General features: G+C 38.8%; 1 protein-coding gene across 6 annotated transcripts in view; it reads left to right on the top strand.

Annotated features, from left to right (window-relative positions):
• Positions 1–22,806, top strand: part of cobl (cordon-bleu WH2 repeat protein) — a 106,573-nt gene that overhangs the window by 35,058 nt on the left and 48,709 nt on the right. For 3 of the 6 annotated variants that reach the window (XM_079626306.1, XM_079626308.1, XM_079626307.1), the window contains 6 exons: positions 3,404–3,598; positions 12,967–13,177; positions 16,949–17,177; positions 18,209–18,253; positions 19,504–19,589; positions 19,890–19,967. In XM_079626306.1, the coding sequence (XP_079482432.1) occupies positions 3,404–3,598; positions 12,967–13,177; positions 16,949–17,177; positions 18,209–18,253; positions 19,504–19,589; positions 19,890–19,967 (844 nt within the window). The remainder of the gene's footprint in view (positions 1–3,403; positions 3,599–12,966; positions 13,178–16,948; positions 17,178–18,208; positions 18,254–19,503; positions 19,590–19,889; positions 19,968–22,806) is intronic. The other 3 variants (XM_079626310.1, XM_079626309.1, XM_079626311.1) reach the window with 3 other exon arrangements.

A 22,806-nucleotide genomic window follows, 5' to 3' on the forward strand; every position in this document is an offset into this window, starting at 1 on the left:
TGCAAGAGTGTCTCTTTTATCATAGCAGAAGCGAAGCAAAATAATGTTCCAACGCTGGAAAGCGATGTCTTGTCTAATTTTTTAATAGAAAATTAGATATATTTTCTAATATTAACGCGGGTCCTAAAGCTCTTGTCTGATCATATCCCCTTTTTTTCAGTGATATTCCTCTGAGCCTTTCTCTTTTTAATGTCTCTCTCTAAGGGGGCTTTCACACTGGGCTCGTTTGCTGCGGTCCGAGCCCGACCGTGCTTGTTCCCGGCACACACACCCCCCCGTCTCGTCCCGTGTGTTCACATTAGTGACTTTTTATATGAACCGTGCCCCGTTCCGAACTAAACTACCAGTGTGAAAGCCCCCTAAGCCACCTCTCTTTTGTTCAAATCTCCCTCTTGCTCAGCTCACTCTCCTCTCCCATTGTGAGTGGACACGCCCCCTACTGCTGATTGGCTACAAGTGTGTTGTGGTGCTCGGTCCAATGCACTTTCAACAGCTTTTTTCAAAAATCGCTTTTAACTGATTAGGGCCCAAGCCTTGAAAAGGCGAAGGCCCTATTGTTTTCCTCCGGATTATTCTTCTTTATTATTATTATATTACTACCTTTTGGGCACTTTTGGGGGCCTTAACGTGCTCAAAAACTCTTGAAACTTTGCACAAATGTCAGAACCCGCGGCCATTAGAGCCGGACTGAAGCTGGTACCCGGGCGTGGCAGGGGGGCTCGACAGCGCCCCCTGGAACGCGGTCCGAAAACTTGGTCCATAAATCAAACACGCTTGCGTGTAATAATATGAAACTCGGTACACTTATAGATCTCATCGGTTCATATATCCTTCGTGCTCTGACTTTTTACCCCAGCCCAACAGGAAGTCGGCTATTTGGCGTAGTTTAAAAAACACATGCAATGGAATTTAAAATACTCCTCCTAGACGATTCAAACAATCACCACGAAACTCGGTGTGCATGAAGTCAAGACATGGAGGATGATAAATTGCGAGGGGATTTTTGATATCTCGAACGGTTTGGCCGTGGCGAGGAAACGAATTTATGGCGAATATTGGAAACAGGAAGTGTGTTATAACATCCTCATACATTAATTGATCTTGATGAAACTTCAGCAGTGTGTTCGTTGTAAGAGGCCGATCGCATGGATGTGACTATTGTGAGTCAAAGTTATAGCGCCACCAACTGGCAGCAGGAAGTGTGTCACTTTCAAAATGCTTTGAATTCACCCTCTTATTTTTACCCGATTTGCTTCAAACTTTATGTGTATAATGTAAACACACGGCAGATGTAGACCTGTGAAAGAATTATTGATATCTTAAATACTGTTGCCATGGCAATGCTTTAAACTTTTATATTCTTTTTGGGTGCATTTGAGGCTCTTAACATGCTTCAAATTGCATGAAACTCAACATGCATATCAGATTTATTAGGTACTAGGCATGTGTGAAGTTTCAGAAACGGGCGTGGTAAGGGGCTCAGTAGCGCCACCTTTAGTCAAAAATGGGGTATTAGTTTTACCTACAGTAACAAAAATCGGTATTTATATTTATCTCCCCGAGCCGGACAACTTTCTAATTTACAGTCATTAGCTCCGACCAACAGGAAGTCAGATATTTTGGTTTGAATGTGATTTGATGGGAATTTTGCCAGTCTCTCTCAGTGTCTGTGTGTGTGAGAGAGGAGGGGGGCTTTATTTTAACCCTTTCTCTGCTGTGTGGGACTTCTCGGGCACTTTTGGGGCCCTTAACGTGCTCGAAAACTCTTGAAACTTTGCACACAGGTCAGAACCTGCGGACATCAGGGCTGGGCTGAAGCTGGTACCCGGGCGTGGCAGGGGAGCTCAACAGCGCCCCCTTTAACGGGGTCCGAAAAACTTGGTCCATATATCAAACACGTTTGCATGTAATAATATGAAACTCGGTACACATATAGATTTAATCGGGCCGAACAACTTTCGTGCTCTAAGTTTTACGCCAGTCCAACAGGAAGTCGGCTATCATGGGCTGTATGAAAATGCATGCCCCTGGAATTTGACATACTCCTCCAAGAAAAATTATCCTATCGCCACCAAACTCGGTCAGCATGAAGTCAAGACATTGAGGACGCTAAATTGCGGACGGATTTTTGATATCTCGAACGGTTTGGCCGTGGCAAGGAAACGAAGTTATGGCGAGAAAAGAAAAACACAATGTGTTATAACGTCTTCATACATTTATTGATCTTGATGAAACTTCAGCAGTGTGTTTGTTGTAAGAGGGCGATCACATGGATGTGACTATTGTGAGTCAAAGTTATAGCGCCACCAACTGGCAGCAGGAAGTGTGTTACTTTCAAGATACTTTTGACTAAAGTGGGTGGGTTATTTTTACCTACAGTCACAAAACTCGGTCTCTATATTGTGCTTATCGATCCGGACAACTTTCTCATTTACAGTCATAAGCTCCGACCAACAGGAAGTCAGATATTTTGGTTTGAATGTGGTTTTGTCTCTCTCTGACAGAGTTCCCCCTGCCATTCTCTGTGTGTGTGTGTGTGTGTGTGTGTGTGTGGGGAGGGAGGAAGGGAGGGCACACACACAGACAGCCCCCCCCCTTTTCTGTGTGTGTTTGGAGGGGAGCAGAAAGACTCACACTGATGCAAGCTCTAAAGCAGACTTCTTCTCGACAGTCAAAGCGGGGTTACGTTATTGCCCGTCGTGCACAGGAACCCGAAAGGCAACGGGGTGGCGGCTTTTTATATATATATATATATATATATAAATATAAATAAATATAGCTGCAAGCAGCGATGGAGGGCCCAAGCCGGTGGCAGCGCCAGCCCGGTGCCTTTAGTGCTCGGTCCAATGCACTTTCAACAGCTTTTTTCAAAAATCGCTTTTAACTGATTTTTTTTTTTATTGTTTGGGTAATTGATATGCCACTTAACCAAACATGCAACCAAATGAATGCCAGAACTACTGTTATGATACTACACATTCTCACTCTCAAGGTGTCAAATTTTGCAGCTTGGCAGGAGCCCTGCACTACACCCTGTTAATTCCAAAATAACCTGCTGGTGTTGTTATACTGACACACAGCAGGGCTTCCTCCATCACTTAATTTAATTAAATAGCAAAACGTCCCCCTGCTTTTATGGTTTCCAGCATATGTATCTCCATAATCTTTCTCATAAAACTGCATGCACACTGTTGCTATTTTCTTTTGGGTGGGATTAGATTGTTAGGTTATTGTTTTTTCCACAAGCCCTTTTTTTTGTAACAATACAAATTGGCCCATTTTTATGGTATTGGTATTAGAGTGTCTGAGCTTAGAATTAACCTTCATTGCAAAACTTGATATTTGCACCACCTAATCATCAAACCTAATCCTTACTCATTGCTCTTCTGAATTTATTCGACAGGAGGAGAATGAAGGCCAAGGCTCCCCCTCCACCTCAACCTCCCCAGCCTGCCCCCCGCAGGATCTTCCGAAATGCCGTTCCTGACGGAGGAGGATCTTCAGGGGGAGACAGCAAGGAAAACATGCTTCAACCATCTGTGGATCTCCATATCAGTCTGCCTTCAGGGTACCAGACCACTGTCAATGTGGATGGCAGGTGAATATGTTCATTGTGCTGACCTTAGCCTAAACTTCCTGCTCAGCTACTGTTCGGACGCTCTTGCTTACTGCTCCGCGCTTTGCTCTATCGCTTTTATATTTTTTATATTTTATCTTCTTTTATCAACTAATTTTAACCTCAGCAAATCAGCACAGTGCTCAAACGCTTGGATTACTACAAAAAAGCTGAATTATTTTATTCGACCAGCCTCCCACTGAAAGCTTACATTCCGGGGAAGAGAAAACACAACTGCATAAGGATAAGAGAAAATGCCTCTTCTGGAATCTACTTGCTGCACAAACTGCCACAGACTTTTACAAAGGATTGCAGTTCTTGAAACAAAGTTATTTGCGGGACCACCAAACCAGACGGAACACACAACAGAGCTCCGTCATGGACGCCCTCAGCATACCGGTGAGTGCCATGAATCTACTGCTCCTCCACAGGCCATACTGAGTGTAGAGAAACAAGCCGATCGACTTACAAATCGATGGCACACACAGGGAGCGAGACCCAAAGGCACTCGAGACATCAGATTGTCACGAGTATCACATATTGCCGCAATAGCATCCTCTACCCCAGATACGGCTCTGACAAGGATTGCAAACACTGGTCTCCTACCACCGCCTATACATCTTGAGAACAGATTTGAAGTATTAATGAATGTAAATGAGGAATCTCCAAACGTGATGAATGTGATCGAACACAGACTGGATAAGCCAGTAGCTAACACTGATGCTAACTTGCGCTCAAGGTCGAGCAGACAGCGGCACAGAGCTCAGAGCCTAGCCGAGCACACGACTCTGATAGTGGGCGACTCCATTATCCGAAACACTAGTAGCAGGGATACAACTACGTGCTGCCTTCCACAAGCAACAATTTCTGATGTAAACAGGGAACTTGAGAACATTCTGATGAAACATAAGACTGCAAATCGACTCATCATTCATGTGGGGAAAAATGATATTCATAAAGAGCAGTCAGAACTCCTTAAGAAGGATTTCAATGAACTTCTTGAAACACTTAAAAGACTGAAAGTACAAACATTCATCAGTGGACCACTCCCAGCAAGAGGAACAAACAGGTTTTCACGGTTGCTTGGGCTTAATACATGGCTCCAAAAAACCTGCAATATAAAAGGAGTGAACTTTATTGACAACTTCAATCTTTTCTGGAGTCAGAGGCAACTGTTCCAACAGGACGGACACCACCCAAACAAACTTGGTTCAAGAGTGCTAAAGGACAATATCTACTTCTCCCTCAATCATCCTTCTGCAGTGTGTGCCAATCCACTCAACCTGAATGGCACACACACACCTGGACACAGTATGAATGACCACAGGACTTCAATCCAGCACCTGAATGGACATGCGGTTGACACGTCACACAAGGACAATGATAACACCACTCAGCCACAACAACTTCTGCTCACGGACACAATCTCAGCTGAGCCCTGCCCACAGAGCTCACCACAGACAGACTGTGACATACTAGAACTGCTCCAAGATTCAACACCCAAGGACGACTTCCTGGAAAACAGCCAGGGAAACCAGGTCAGCATATTACAGCCTCCGATAACACCAGAACAACAACAGCCCCTCTCACCAGACACGCTATCTCTATCTCCAGCATCTCCACTTCTGTGCTTCTCAGAGAGAATGGAAAAACTGGTCTTTGCTGGAACCAAACTATCCCACTCTTTTGCAAGCCCACAGATATCAACCAAAAAACGACAGGCCCCAAAACCACCAAAGCCTGCAGGCCCCGCTCGCCCTCCCCCTCCTCCTGCAAGAGTTCTTCGGGCTCTGCCACAACGACAGGGCTCACACCCTCCTCCTCCGGCTCGAGGTGAACTAAAAACAACTGATACCAGCTCTCATTGATATGTGTCGGGTCCCCGCTATGATAACAGTAACTTTCTCAAATGTTTACAGAACAAGCGGGAACCCTGTGTGCCTGTATCTTTCTCTATTGCTGTTCGATTACATGATAGAAAGTCTAAGGCCTTCAAAAGCCGTACAGCAAACCCATCTAATCTGGTGCCTATTACACGCCAAACTAAGACTGCTGTGCGGACAAAAAGTAAGACTGTTAAGTTAGCACTCTTAAACATCTGCTCACTTAAAAATAAATCACTTCTAGTCAATGACTTAATAACCACATACAACCTGGATTTTATGTTTCTAAATGAAACTTGGCTAGAAGACAACTGCAGTGCAACTGTCCTAAATGAAACATCCCCTGATAACTATACTTTTATGAGTGTCTGCAGACCGGGTAGGAGAGGTGGGGGAGTAGCTGCTCTTTTTAAAGATGTCTATCCTTGTAAGCAAATATCATTTGGTAATTACCCGTCTTTTGAATATCTGGGTATTGTGTTAAAAGGTGCTCCACGCATTTTACTAATCATTGTTTACAGGCCTCCAAAATACTCTTCAGCCTTTGCTGAGGATTTTACAGAACTGTTATCAACCATTTCCTCAGAGTTTGACTGTTTTGCTATTGCCGGAGATTTCAACATCCACATAGACAATGCAGAAAACAATATGGCAAAAGAAATCAAAACTGTTTTAAAAACCTTTGATCTGACTCAGCATGTACATGGACCGACACACAATCGTGGACACACTCTAGATTTACTTATCAGTAAGGGTCTAAACATTTCATCGATTGTTATTAAGGATGTAGCACTGTCTGATCATTTCTGTATTTTCTTTGATATATTGATCTCTCCTGCCATTGAAGCTAGATCTGTGTCTGTCAAAAAGAGATGCTTAAATGAGAACACTAGTGTACTATTTATGAAGGCTATATCTTTAACACCAAGCATATCTGCTGACTCTGTTGATTTTCTCCTTGATTCTTTTAACTCAAAAGTTAAAAGTGTAATTGATGATATTGCTCCTGTGAAGGTCAGGAAGAGTGGTAGACAAAAGGCACCCTGGAGAAACTCAACAGCAGTGCAAAATATGAAAAGACAATGCAGAAAAGCAGAGCGCATGTGGCGGAAGACAAAACTTGTAGTCCATTATAACATCTACAAAGACACCATCCATGCTTTCAATATGGAACTAGGCAAAGCTAGACAGACTTTCTTCTCAAATATTATTAACAGCAACTTAAACAACACACGCACTCTTTTTGCTACTGTAGAGAGATTAACAAACCCCCCGAGCCAGATTCCCAGTGAAATGCTCTCAGACAGCAAGTGCAGTGAGTTCGCTTCTTTCTTCTCTGAGAAAATCAATAATATCAGAAAGGTGATCAGCACATCCCTGAGTTGCACTGGGGTCAGACAGATCAGACCACAACCTGAGAAAGTTACTATGTCTGATTTCAAAGAAATTGATGGCAAAATTTTGGAAGAAACCGTACAGCACCTTAAAACATCAACCTGCGCCCTTGACGCTCTTCCCACATCTTTCTTCAAAAGTGTGTTAAACAGCTTAGAAGCAGATCTGCTAGAAGTGGTAAATGCCTCACTTCTCTCTGGAAGTTTTCCAAACTCCCTGAAAACTGCAGTTGTCAAACCCCTCCTAAAAAAGAGTAATCTTGATAAGACTATATTAAGCAATTATAGACCGATCTCAAATCTTCCTTTCATTGGCAAGATCATTGAAAAAGTTGTTTTCAATCAGCTGAACAAATTCTTAAGCTCGAATGGATACTTTGACAATTTTCAATCTGGTTTCCGATCGCATCACAGCACAGAGACAGCGCTCATAAAGATAATTAACGATATTCGCTTAAATACTGATACAGGCAAATTATCAGTGCTGGTACTACTCGACCTCAGTGCTGCATTTGACACTGTTGATCACAACATACTTCTTGACAGGCTGGAAAACTGGGTGGGGCTTTCTGGGATAGTCCTAAAATGGTTCAGGTCATACTTAGAAGCGAGAGGTTATTATGTGAGTATAGGAGACCATAAGTCTGAGTGGACATCCATGACATGCGGAGTTCCTCAAGGCTCAATTCTTGCGCCACTCCTATTCAACCTGTACATGCTTCCAATGAGCCAAATAATGAGAAAGAACCAAATTGCTTACCACAGCTATGCAGACGACACACAGATCTACTTAGCCCTATCGCCTAACGATTACAGCCCCATTGACTCCCTGTTCCAATGCATTGATGAAGTAAACAGCTGGATGTGCCAAAACTTTCTTCAGTTAAACAAAGACAAAACTGAAGTCATTGCGTTTGGAAACAAAGATGAAGTTCTCAAGGTGAATGCATACCTCCACTCTAGAGGTCAAACAACTAAAAATCAAGTCAGGAATCTTGGTGTGTCTCTAGAGTCAGACCTTAGCTTCAGTAGTCATGTCACAGCAATAACTAAATCAGCATATTATCATCTGAAAAATATTGCAAGAATTAGATGCTTTGTTTCCAGTCAGGACTTAGAAAAACTTGTGCATGCTTTCATCACCAGCAGGGTGGATTATTGTAATGGACTCCTCACTGGCCTTCCCAAAAAGACCATAAGACAGTTGCAGCTCGTACAGAACGCTGCCGCCAGGATCCTGAGCAGAACCAGAAAATATGAACACATCACACCAGTCCTCAGGTCTTTACACTGGCTTCCAGTCACATTTAGGATTGATTTTAAAGTATTATTACTGGTATATAAATCATTTAATGGCCTAGGTCCTAAATACATTGCAGATATGCTCACTGAATATAAACCCAACAGATCACTCAGATCATTAGGATCACATCAACTAGAAATACCAAGGGTTCACTCAAAGCAAGGAGAGTCCGCTTTTAGCTATTATGCCAGCCGCAGCTGGAACCAGCTTCCAGAAGAGATCAGGTGTGCTCCTACAGTAGCCACATTCAAATCCAGACTCAAAACACATCTGTTTAGCTTTGCATTTACTGAATGAGCACTGTGCCACTGTTCGATATTAAAGTTTTAGTCTGAGAAAGAGCTAAGAATGTGAATGCTGGGCTAAGGAAAGTGAAAAGAATGTGCAAGTAAATGAAAGAGAAAAGAAAGTTGATACAGGGAAGTCGTAAGAAGATTGAAAGAGAATAGAAAGTTGATAGATGGTAAGTAAGAAGATTGAAAGAGAAAAGGAAGTTGATAAATGGTAAGTCATAAGAAGATTGAAAGAAGATTGAAAGAGAATAGAAAGTTGATACAGGGAAGTCGTAAGAAGATTGAAAGAGAAAAGGAAGTTGATAGATGGCAAGTCGTAAGAAGATTGAAAGAGAATAGAAAGTTGATAGATGGTAAGAAGATTGAAAGAGAAAAGAAAGTTGATGCATGTAAGTAAGAAGATCCTTTTAAAAGAAAGATCTATAATAGCTACCGGTCGATATAAAATACGTCCGACTGTTTGCACTGTATTTTATTTTTTTTATTTTATTTTCCAAACTGTGATTCAGGAAGATTTTATTAATTTTTAGGGCTGTCTGATTGGAAGAGATTTTGAAGGGGAACGGGAGAGCTTCACTCCGACGAGGCGAGTGAAGATTAGCTATACTATGGAGAGTATAGAGGTTCGCTGTTTGTTTAAAACAGCAAAAGTGAAACGTGCTCTGTGGGGGCCCAGTGGGGCAATACTGGTGTGGTACACCACCCCAGCAGAGGACGTCCCTGGATTAGGTCCAGTGGCACCGCAAACCTGCTCAATCGCTTCCATCTCAGATAGGGGTGATTATTAATTATCAGGGCTGTCTGATTGGAAGAGATTTTGAAGGGGAACGGGAGAGCTTCACTCCGACGAGGCGAGTGAAGATTATCTATACTACGGAGAGTATAGAGGTTCGCTGTTTGTTTAAAACAGCAAAAGTGAAACGTGCTCTGTGGGGGCCCAGTGGGGCAATACTGGTGTGGTACACCACCCCAGCAGAGGACGTCCCTGGATTGTAGGTCCAGTGGCACCGCAAACCTGCTCAATCACTTCCATCTCAGACACGGTTTTAATTATTCTTATTTCTTTTGATTATTTTAATTTCTTCTATGTAAAGCACTTTGAATTACCACTGCTTAGCTTTGCATTTACTGAATGAGCACTGTGCCACTGTTCGTCCGACTGTTTGCACCGTATTTTATTTTCTAAACTGTTTTAATTATTCTTATTTCTTTTATTATCTATGTAATTATTTTTATTTTTATTTCTTCTATGTAAAGCACTTTGAATTACCACTGTGTATGAAATGTGCTATATAAATAAACTTGCCTTGCCTTGCCTTGCCTAAACATTTAATCAAAACGTTTTGTTTTTAGTATTAGTTGGTAGCTTGATGGTAGTACTGTTGACTAAATAGAGTTGGGACAGGAAGTGTACACTGACATTGTACACAGTGACCTTTAAAAACAGCTAGACAGAGTGCAGCTGATGGAAAGTAACAACACACTGTAAAATGGGTTTTTACACTGTATTTTTAACTGAATTTTTAATATGTATTTTATGCATTTTTATAAACATGATACAAGAACCAAAGATGTCCATCAGCCACTTTGGGTGAAACATTTTTTGAATAAATTGACACTAATCAAAAAGTGTTCACTTTATTGTTATCACTGCTCTCCTATATTTCACGAGTTCACACTTGCATATAATTAAATGGAGTAAAGGATATGCGTATTTGGCGTGCTGTCCGATGGAAGGGATTTTGGCCTGAACCAGAATACTCCCGCCATCCCAGGTTGGGATAGGGATAGTTAGAAGAGAGGAGATGGGGTGGTGGAGGGATGCTGGAAAACTGTTATAGAACAGAGATTTGATTTAATTAAACATACTGAGAGTATGGCTTGCATTTGATAGCACATTGATTCTTTAAAGACAAAACAATAGACCAGTAAAATAGTAGGAAAATATATATTTTTATTTTATTATAAAAAAAAACAGGGTGTGTTCACACAAGACAGTGGTTTCCACAACTCTGTAAATAATGCTTTCCTTTTTTTTTTGTGGCTAACTCTACTGCTGTGAAGATTCTGCTGGTGAACATAAGGATCTTCTTTCAAAAACAGAGAAAATCTTACTGACCCCAAGCGTTTAAACGGTTGTGTGCATTGAGAGAATATGAAACGACCAAAGTATCATAGATACTTGAAAGTGGCTTCTTTTGGCATGTTTATTTATTATTTGTTCAGTTACTACTGAATTTCAATCATTGTGAAATATTTTTTAAAAAATAGAAATAATAAAAAAAAGTAATAAAGATAATGAAAGGAGGATGGGTGCATCATTGTTTACTATGTGGTAAAACCTTGATGAGTAAGTGTCATAAGAATAGACATATAGTCCAATGAATCATTCAGCAAATCTGAGCAACATAATGATTACATTGCAACATATTGGACTTTGTGTGCAAATTTGGACATGCACACATAAAGTAGTTTAATGGTTTAAAGTCAGTCTTCTCAATGGACATATTGGTCAAATTCTTACAAGCAGCTGTTTTATAGTAAAGCATCTACAGCTTGAATGGAGAAAAAATAAAATCTCTTAAATTGTTAGTGAAAGTTTAACATTAATAATTAAGCAATACAATTAGTGGTATCAATAACATTTGCTTCTTTATCTTAAATCAGACTAAAAACTATTTTTTAGGATAGCTAATGTGGTTGCGGGTTTTAGGGCACAGAAATGTAATGTTGTGAAACATAGATACAATATTTTTAAAGAATCTTTACGCAGCTCTCCAATTGGCCGTTCGCAAAGACCCGCCTCCCTTAGTTACTGTCGCTATGTCCGACAAGCTACGCCGCTCTCACGCCACACCATGTTCTCACGCAGTGAAAAATACATCGCGGAGCAGAGAGACTGACAACGCGCTGACAGACAGGACAGACCAGGTTACTTTTCGTTACTTTTGATATTAAACATATTAAAGAAAGTCTCATCTTTCAAATTTGGTCATTTTTTGAAGAAATTTAAACTATAAATACCGTATTGTGGCCCTTTAATGTGTCTGACAGATCGCTGTAGAGCATCAGTTAAAGTTGCTCGTGAACCGATCATCTCTTCCTTCTAGTTAATTTATCAAATAAACATGAATGAACATAAGAAGGAAATGTTGTTTTAACTGTGGAAAGGCGTCAGTTCACTCCGCTTTTCAAGTTCAAATCTTCCCATGTTAATCTACTAACTCTCCTGACTGCTTTGTCGGACAAAATGGCAGATGGCGAAGCATGATTGGTCAGATCACCTGTCAATCAAGCTCCCTGCGAAGGGTCAATTAAAGCCACAGTGTGGATCACTTCAAATAACATCAAATGTCATTTGGTTCTCATTTGTCTTGTGACCAAATGTTACATTGATTTGAGAAAAACTCTACAAGTTGCCTGAATTGTGTTTTGAGAGTGAATAATGATCTTTTGGTATATATTTAGAAGACTTGGAATATAGCAGAAAAGTGCTATGAACTACTTTTATTATGCTTTTTATTTGTTTATTTCCCTCCTTTTTTTACAGCTCTCGTCAATATGAATGTAGCTGTAAGAAATAGATATAAACTTTTTACTTTTGGGTTCAAGAGAGACATGAACATTTTGTACTAGTCTAAGGGCCAGATTTACTAAACAGGGCAAATTAGCATGAGAGCGCAATTCCAAAAAAAGCGTGGATGAGAGTGGAAAGTTCTGCGTGTGATCTATTGAGGAGAAATCAGCAAATTAAAGAACACAGATGCAGCCGGATCATTTCCACAATGACCAGCACTGTACCAGAGCAATGGAAATTAGCATCTGGTTTAAGAGATGCTTTTTTGGGGCAGTACATAATGGTGTAAATACCAGTAATTGACTAGCGCAAACCGTAGTAAATCACCTTGCATGATTAATCTAAATACTCTCGGTGACGTAGTCAGAGCGTCAAAGATCCGGTCCGGCAAAACTCCGAACACATCTTCCTTTTTCAAGAATGACTTAAGTGCCGTTATTTGTTCTTTTCTCAAAGAAAAGCTTAACTCCAAGTCCTCCAGAGTCGCGGCCAAAGCCGATTCGAAAGACAGCTGTTCGCCAGCAGCAGCAGCCATTCTTTGTTTTCAAGGGATTCGTCGCAACTGTCGTCATTATGTTAAGCCCGCCTGCCGACTCAATACACGATGTGATTGGCCTGTCTAGAGTTTAGTTTTTCCAGCTCGCAAGCCAATGGAGAGTTGCTAGACTACCCTGGCTGCAAAATAAATTTTGCTGCCGCTAGAGTGCGTCTAGATTTCTAGGCTTGCAATTTGCTGCTTTACGTAACACCTGTTATTCAAGCTGACCCTCTCTCTCTCTCTCTCTCTCTCTCTCCATTATCCTATCACAGGCCTGTCTGCATCACATGATGTAATTACAAGTCTTCACCATCAAGTAACTCGATCTTTCTCTGTCCTTATGTCTCCTCTTGTCTCTTCAGAAAAGCTCTAATGGATTTGTTGGTGGATCTATGCAGTCAGTACCATCTGAATCCAGCATATCACACTCTGGAACTGCTGTCACCTGATGCTCAGCACGTTAATTTCAAGCCCAACGCCCTGCTGGGCGCTCTGGACGTCTCCTGCGCCCTGATCAAAGAACGAGTGCTGGAGGACAAGGTGATCCGGAAACCTCCACCCAAAGTGCCAGAGGTGAGTATCTGAAACAGTGTGTTATGGAGGTTTCTGACCTCAAGCCGCATGGTGATAATGTCTGAACTTTTGAAGATCTTTAAATTATAGACAGGCAGCAGCAATTGTGATAGCATGTTTCCTAAACTGGATGCACTACTACTGACAATACAATTTTTATGATCTCCTTTTAAATTAGCAAATACTTAGAATATTTGTATCACAATACACTTTTTAATGTTCTAAAAAATCCCCTGAAAATATGATTACAAATACTGAAAATATTTACATATAAATTATAAAATAAATGTCCATGCTGATTGTCTGCTACTCATTTTCACACATTGTGTTTGTCTTTTAAATATATATTTTACTGTAAAAATTGCATTCATGTACTAATGTTGTTAAATGGTGACATATTGTTCTGACTAAATGCATCAGGAGGGTCGTGTGATCATAAAAAGGGTTAGAGCAAAGGTACAGTGAGTCTTTCACAGAATCTGCTCTTGAGTGTGCGTTCTCTCTCTCTTTCTCGAGTGTCCATTTCTCCTCCCCCTAATGTGTGAATATTTGATGAGAGTCTTACCTTTAGTTACCATGCATTATTTCTTTCTCAGCCGGGCTGACTGGGCTCTCTCTTGCTCTTTCTCCCTCGTGTCTGACCTCTGGGCAGAGTTAGAGGCTCTGACCTCTGATTCTGCTAGATCAACAGTACAAACAGTGGACACAATACATAAGTAGGCCTATAGATGCTTATAGAAATTGAATGGTAACACTAGTATCCTTACCCTTTTTTGTTGTAAGGATAACAAACAGATCACATGGCCAGCTCAGAAATATTTGACTATATAGAGATAGGTCAGGATGGTCTACCCTTTTGTTAAAGTAAGTTGACAAAGTGAGCAGGCTGTTATAAGTGTTAAACTGTCTCATCACACTAAACCTCTTTCTCAGTCAAAGCTTAACCGCTATATTGCACAGTTAAAACAACATTAAACCTTTAACATTATCATTAAAATCCCTTTTACATGAATTAAATGTATTATATAAATATATATTTTTACACCGCAAGAGGGTGTTTTAGGGTGTGTTCACATTTGGTAGGTTTGGTTAGCTTAAAAAGAACTCTGGTGTGGCTCATTTAAAAAAGTGTGAACGCTTCTATCTGAACCTTGGTCCGCTTCCAAACAAACTCTGGTATTATTCGACTGAACTATGAATGCAACACAGCCCATAGAAACCTAAACAGACCAACAACAATTTGTGTGCGATCCCAAAAAGGACAGAGAATGCTTAAGCATACCTGGTTGTTCTCGACGTATGAGATACAGTATGTTGCCCATTACAGTTTGATACAGGCACTGGAACCGCCATATCCTTGCAGCAGATTTTCATTAGTGAGTGTAACAAAGGAATTCCTGGTGCTGGAAAAATTAACAGTAAATGTACACACATACAACGAGCACATATAGCCCAGCACACAGCATTGTTTTGGAAACATCATAAAAGCAGTTTTTTAGTTTGAACATTAAGTGAACCAGAACTAAACATTTAATTTTCTTTATTTTTTTTAAATCTAGACCAAAAGTACTGAGAACTTTAAGAAAATTAAATTAAATACATATGATATTAATTTAATTAAAGCTATATTTTGTATTGATCCATTATACTGTTACACATGCGTTTATTTAAGACCTGTTTATGAGGATACTCGCCAAGAGCAGAGTTTTGACATAATTTTGTGTTTTTGACATTAAAGTGCTATAATCTGTGAAAAAGAACTCTCTCAGAGAGCACGCACGTACTGAATAGTTAAAATTGCTTGAATGTTTAAATTGGTAAGACTTAAAAAGACGATGCAACACTGGCCCGATTGTACAAGTGACAATTCCGTCAATTGTCCTGATTGAGTCTCGCCACTTGCAACGTGCTTGCCACTTGCCTTGTGCAGATGTAATGTGAATTATGTTTAGCGCATTTTGAGAGAGAGGACACCACCTCTGAATCACTCATGCGGTTTGTGAAATTATGCCTCGCAGAAAGTTTTAAAATGACTGACTTGATCGTATAATCTAGATTAATTGACTCATACAACCTACACGCTGAAGTGAATACATGTTTGTGGGTGGTTCCCGCATTATAAGAGCGAGACTTGCGAGAATGATTAAAATGATGCGTGATACCTGCAATCCCGCACCGCAATGGGAGTCATGTTTAGAAAATATTAAAATCATTGATTACATTCCATTTAAATTTGACTTGTTACATTTTCATTTTGGGAAAACAATGAGACAAATTCAGGTTCTTAAATTTAGCTTGTCGATACATTTTCATCAAACAATAACTGACAGGCCCCCAATTGAAGACCTGTGATTTAAGCTATTAGTTGTCTAGGCAAACAGTTAAATACAGTATACAGTTTACTGTTCAATTATACACTAATATTTTACTGCAGAAGTGTTGCAGAGAGTCATGATATTCAGCGTATTTATTTATCTGTCAGTTGCAATTTAAAAACATAGTATTTATAATGTTATAGTGCAAACCTTATTCATAAAAACACAAAGACAGTGGACATTTTCAGTTAGCATTTTGTTTTTGAAGTGTCTTTTGAGTGTGCAGTGTCTAAATACTTCACACGTTGTCTCACATACATATGAGGACTTGTGGCAAAGTTAAAGTAACAGTTTTTGTTCAAGTAGAATTACACTAACTAAAATGTGCAACAAAACAGAATAAGTGTTGTTTACTGTTTTGTGACACCTCAGTCTGGTGTGTTCTTGTTTGTCTGCATGGTAAGGAAGAGGAAATGTCACAAGTTAAAGTGTCTCCTGTGCTAACCTTGATTAACAGTTCGTTTTTTCTATTAGCTAGGATGAAATTTAGCTTCCTCTGTGATACAGTTGTTTGGATGTTTATGAGCAATATTAGTATTTGCATTTTGCACAATGTGATTTATTGGTGTTCGATTGAACCTATAATTCAGATCTCTGAAGAAGATTTGTTCTACGCATTGAGGTTGGTGTGACACTTCCTCTACAAGGCACTGCAAACGTGCAAGTACAGTCTAATTTAGCCCACTGCTCATGTGAAACTTCAGAGATGCGCACTGCATTCTTATCTTATCTTGATCATGCAAATGATAATAGCCACAGGAGTTAGTTTGCTAACTACATCTACAGGAAGAGAGTTTTTGAATGTTATGAACCATGCTGGTTTAGATTTTTTTCATTTCCCTTCTATTAAAACAAATTTCTAGATTAAATACAACATAGCTGCTGTCGATGTGCACTGTTGCAATGTTATGTTGTGACTGCCTGCTTTTTTATTCTTTATAAATGCAATTCCATTGGCAGCATAAAGCTAAAGTTGTATTTAACTTATTTAATATTCCCTTTAAGGCAAATCATTGCATTTTTCTTTTTTTTATAATATAAGCTATTTAAATGGATATTTCACCCAAAAATTCTGTGACTATTTACTAACCCCTTGTGTCATTCCAAACCCTTTTGCATTACTTTCTCCTGCGGAAAATAAAAATATATTCAAAAAAATGATGGCATCCAAACAGTTTTGCTTGACCATTAACTGCCCAATGGTCAAAAAACGAACAAACAAAAAATGTCGCAATCAAAATATACAGAAAATAGAAAGTGATACCGGTTTGGTATGACATGATGATGACAGATTTTTCTTTTTTCTTTGCTGAACTATCCCTTTAATACATAATTACTCTCTAAACGAACCTCTCTCATTATTCACATGTCTGTTTCTCTTTCTCTTAACACATAGAAAACGGTGCGTTTGGTAGTGAACTATCACCACAGTCAGAAGGCCGTGGTTCGAGTAAATCCATTGGTCCCCCTGCATACCCTGGTGCCTGTGATCTGTCAGAAGTGCGAGTTTGACCCTGCCCATGTCCTGCTGTTCAGAGACAATGTCAGCCGCCAACAACTGGATTTGGACAAGTCCCTGAGCGAGTTGGGTATCAGGGAACTCTATGTCCTGGATCAGATGCTAGGTATGGGATAAAAAAGTCAGGACACCACATATGGTCACATGTCCCTGTTTACTCTTGGTATTGGTCGATGGGGTCACAAGTAGGAAAATCATTCCTGTTTACACCTTTAATCTGTCTCTTGTCAACTTTCGACCACTTCGGTCCTGATTTCTTCGAGGGGAGGGTAAATGTATGGACTTTTTCAGATCTTTCGATTTCTTGGAGGAACTAAGCTCAAAAGCACAAAGTTTAAATTTGTTAAATTAGCGCTCTCCCCGTAATGTTTACACAATAGATCAGTAGGCGGAAAGTAGGTGGTATTTTGTGGCTGTTCGACCACATGAGCATCTACACTACGAAAGCCATCCGGTCAAATGCGCTTTCGACTACCTCTGGAAGTGGTCGAAAGTGGACAAGCTCAAAATGTTTCTGACCCCATTTACTCCTGTATTTAGCGTCGTCCACTTGTGATCGGATTGACAAAAACCCTTCTTAATACCAGATGTAAACAGGGCATAAGATATGCTAAAATTAGCTAAGTAGAATTATTATCACAGTTTTAAACAATTCATTTTGTGGCAACCGTGATGCAAATTTTTTTTCTTTTGAATTGATAAAAAGTTCAAAATAACAGCATATATTTGAAATATATATATTTTTTTGTAACAATGTAAAGCAATACTCTCACTTCTAATAAATGTATTACATCCATGCTAAATAAAGTATTCATTTATATTTAAAATTTTTATTATATAGGTAGCGTGTTGGGTCGTACCTTAATGTCCAATGAAAAAAAAAATTTGGTTTGGTAATTTGGTTGCTGATATTTCATTGGCAGGTCCAACTCTTCCATGTTCAGACCCACTATTAGATGTTTCCACTTCAGTATCTTTGTTGAGGCAGCATGAGTTTAGTCAGTTCTAGTTTTACCTAACATCCTCATACAGCACCTAAAGGCTCTAATAGCCTCTGACATTTCATTGTCTGAGCTAAAAATATATCTATTCAATTTCAAATGGTTTCAAATGTTCTACTGGTTTGATTGTTTTCAGTTCTCCAGCCTAAAATGGCTTCGACCCCTGCCCTGAACTACTCAGGTACTGATGTACAGAACTTTGGCTGAATAGTCGCCATAGTGCCTTTACACTATAATGCAGTTAAACTGTGTTGAATGCGCTGAGTCTGCTTCCTGTCACAGAACATTCTTGTGCTTTTTACGATTTAAAATAGTGTGTTAAAGTGTCTTCTGTGTTAGTGTTCCTGTATCTAAATTTGTTGAAGTAGAGGCTTTGCAGAAGTGTAGCGCCATCTAATGTCAGAATTTTGTTCTGCTTTTAGTGCATTGCAGCTTATAACATCCTGTTCCATTTAATAATACTGTATACATGTTTAATAGTTGTTAAGTAACCACAATATCTGAATTGTACTGTCTCATACATGCCACAATGTTGGACATTGACTGAAGTGTTTGGTTGTCTTGTGATGCATTTTTGTGCATTGTGATTTTACTCAGTGTGTGTGTGTGTGAGTGTGTTTGTATTATTCCGATGATAAGTGTGCTATTTATTTTTGGTTTACACTACCATTCTAATGTTTGGTGTTGGTAAGATTTTTTTTAGTGTTTTGAAATAAGTCTTTTATGTTTGCTAAGTCTGCTTATATTTTAAGATGTAGGCTAATTTATTCCCATTAAGGCAAAGCTGAATTTTCAGCAGCCATTACTCCAGTTTTGAGTATCATATGATTTTTGGCACTCAAGAAACATTTCTTATTATTATCAGTGTTGCAATTGCAAACAGTTGTGGTGCTTAATATTTTTTGTGGAAACCATGATATGTTTTTACTAAGGATTCTTTTGATGAATAGAAAGTTCAAAAGAACAGCATTTATTTGAAATTGAAATATTTTATAATACTATACATGTCTTTACTGTCTCTTTTGAAATGCATACTTGCTGATTAAAAGCATTAATTTATAAAAAATAATAATAATAAAAAATCTTACTGACCCCAAACTTTTGAATGCTAGTTTATATAAAATGTAAGATTAAAGGTTGAAAGTCATTACAATAGCTGAGTGGCTTTGATGTGGCATTTAATTTGCGAAGAACCAAAGCCTAAATCCTAAATTACTTAAAACTTTAACGCTACTGTTTTGCTGACGTGCAAGCACTAGTATTTATTCTGCATATGTTAATCTTGTATCTACCATAACCCATTATTCTCATTAGCTAGCTCAAAATTAACCACTTACATTGAACAAAAAGTAGCATTGTTGACTCAATTCTTGATTATTCTAGAATAATAGTGTGTGTGTAAGATGCTGAACGAATGTGTTTCTCTTACAGCTGATTCTCTTCACTCCAGCAGTCTCAGTGGATCAGATAAAAGGGGTCTACTGGGCTTCCTCAAGTTTAATCGCAGGAAATCAAAGGTAGAACACAGGCTCACATGTGCACATACTTACATGTGTTCATTCATATTTTTGTCTGTTTAAACCTTGACAGTGCTGTATATGTTTAAAAGCTGCATGTCTATAGAAACCCAAAATTATCTAGACAAATGGCACCAAACACTTGAACCCAGGGATATGATGGAGGAAACTAATACATATTGCAAACTATAGTGAAAATGAAACGTTTAATTGATATTGCAGTGTTTATATCCTGCCCTGCATGGTTTTCATGGATATTGTGAGTCTTCTTGCCATGCTAGTGTTACATTGCCATTTCAGACTGAAGATCAGTCCTCTGAGGACATGGACAGTCTTGATGATGATAGTGTTGTTGACAATGCAGACACTAACATTAATGTAAGTACTAACCCATGAACTCCAGTATCCCTTACTAATTCACTCTCATCTCTCTGTCTGTCAGTTTTCAAACTTTAACACAATTATACTGTCTGAAGGTTAATTTTTCTACATCTTCTACATGTTTGTTCTTTTCAGAGCAAATAGCACCACATATTTTTGTGGTTCATTTGATTTGATATCAACTTTTATTGCATCAATGAATAATATATTTTTCAATTATGAAAAAGAATAGTTCTGGATGCTGATTAGTCAATAATAAATATATAACATTAATTCATTTTTAATAATACATTTTAATAACAACAACAACAAATAATAACTTGTCCTTCATATTTTTATATATTAAATAAAATGTAACACAATATTAATGAAATTTGTTTTAGAAATTCCACACTCGAAAAAAGAATAGTTCTGCACCAGAACTTCTGGTCTGAATGCTGATTGGTTAGTATAAAAAACATAAATAGTATATTCATGAATACAGTATATAATATTATATAATAATAATAATAACAATAATAATTATTATACGGAATTATACAATTATGATACAAGATAATACATCTAAATGAATGAAAATGTGTCTCCTTAATTATTATTATTTTCATTAGAAATTACAGTGCGTTTCAGAAACCTCCACCATCCAATGTATTTTATTTTCAGGTATCACCACTAGGTGTCAGTAATCACTTAGGCAAACGTGTGGTCTCTAGCAGCGCTTACCGGTGGTACACTGAATTGGTTTTGATTTTCAACAAGATTTTCTTAAGTTTTCCTATTTTTCTATACTCACTATCACTGTTCAAAATACATTCAGATGGATAGATTTGCCTTGGATCACTTTTATCTGAGTAAGACAAGATCTTTGCTGGTACTTAAGTTTGTTTTGCTATACTTGTGAGGACATTCCATAGGCGTAATGGTTTTTATACTGTACAAACTGTATATTCTATCCCCTTACACTGCCCCTATCCCTAAACCTACCCAATCACAGGAAACATTCTGCATTTGTACATTTTTAATAAAACATTGTTTTTTATGTTTTAAGCTATTTGAATTATGAGGACTCACATTTAAGTTGTAATACAAGTGTAATACACTTATCATTATACAAATGTATTCATAAATCACAAACAAGAACACACACACACACACAGACACACACACACACACACACACACACACACACACACACACACACACACACACACACACACACACACACACACACACACACACACACACACACTAGCTTATTTTTATATAAGCTAGTTATAAATACTACAGTCTACCCCAACTGAAAACTTTATGCATTTACTGTAAATACTAATAATAATCTTTTTTATTTTTACAAACGAGGACATCCCAATAGGAGGTTTTATTGCAGTATATTCAGTTCACTTCTGGGTACTAATGTGTGTCCAATATAATGATTAAGTAGGTAAACTCACACACTTGATCTTCCAGTGATTTTATCTCTACACCCACAGTGCTCTGTACATCTTTTCCCTTTTCTCTGAGAAACACACTGTGTTTTTGATGACACTCAGACACACCCGGATGTCCATAATTCATCATTAATATGCCAGTTATTTTATTTCGATCACCATATTTTGTGAAGGGCTCTTCCCTGCTCTCGATGCTCCCTCCCTGTAATTACACCAGTTCAGGTGCTCACTATTTACAATATCACAAGAGCCATTTTCAACACGTCGCAGTAACTGATTTCCGATTATATAACCCACTAATAGCCATACCCACTTTGAACATTCCGTTCTAAGGGCAGAGAAGGGTGAAACAAAAATGTTAGAGAGAACGCCAAACTTTTTCTGGGAGGTTGTGGCGTCTAATGAAAGCATGTGGCCATGATAGGAGAGCTGTGATTATTTTGTCTCTGTGCTTTTTCCATGTGTTTGTTTGTGTTGGTGTGTGTATTTGTGCCTAGTGTTATGTCTAGTTTAGATGTCTACATATCTTTCTAGGCATAGATTTGCAGCTGTCTCTCTCTCTCTCTCTCTCTGTCTCTCTCTCTCTCTCTCTCTCTCTCTCTCTCTCTCTCTCTCTCTCTCTCTCTCTCTCTCTCTCTCTCTCTCTATCTCTCTCTCTCTCTCTCTCTATCCAGTCTCGTTCCTCAGTATTTGCCAGATCACTCTGCTCTCTCTGTCCTTTGCACACCTCTGTGTGTGTATGTTAATGCATATCCCTGCTTTTCTATTTTTGTTTGTAAGAATGTAATTTGTGACATTAGCAGCATGTTATAATAATGTTTGCTTTCAAACAGATTTCCCAGACATTTTGTACCACCCTTTTCAGTCCAAACACCTCAATCTCACGCCATTTATTTTGCCAGTAGTTGAATGTTGTACCACTCAAACAAACAATAAATCTTGTGAAAGAACCACGGTGTTAAACCTCCTTCAGGAGTGGAAGAATGGCTTGCTGTCTCTGCCAGGTTGGACAAACTTCAGAAATGAAAGTCAAAATGATATGTAAATAGCAATGTACTGTATCTTCTGCATTGTTAAGTATGGAGAGTGTAATGGATTATTGTGAAAAAAAGTAGGACGGTGTTACGTCGAGCGTGTAGTAAATCCACCAGAGAAACGTGTGACTCAGAATGAATGAAGAAATAGACTTTTAATAAACACAAAAGGACAAATCAATATAACTTGGAACAGGTGCATAACTCAAATCAGAAACCATGGCAACTGACAAGCTGACCTCAGGCAAACAGGAATAGAACAAAACCAAATTAAAACACAATGAAACTAAACATAACCCATACATTACACCCCCTCCCAGAAGGCGCGGTGGGGGGGTGGGTTGTCCACCACAG

The sequence above is a fragment of the Phoxinus phoxinus genome, assembly GCF_949152265.1.
Source record: "Phoxinus phoxinus genome assembly, chromosome: 10".
NCBI classification, from domain to species: domain Eukaryota; kingdom Metazoa; phylum Chordata; class Actinopteri; order Cypriniformes; family Leuciscidae; genus Phoxinus; species Phoxinus phoxinus.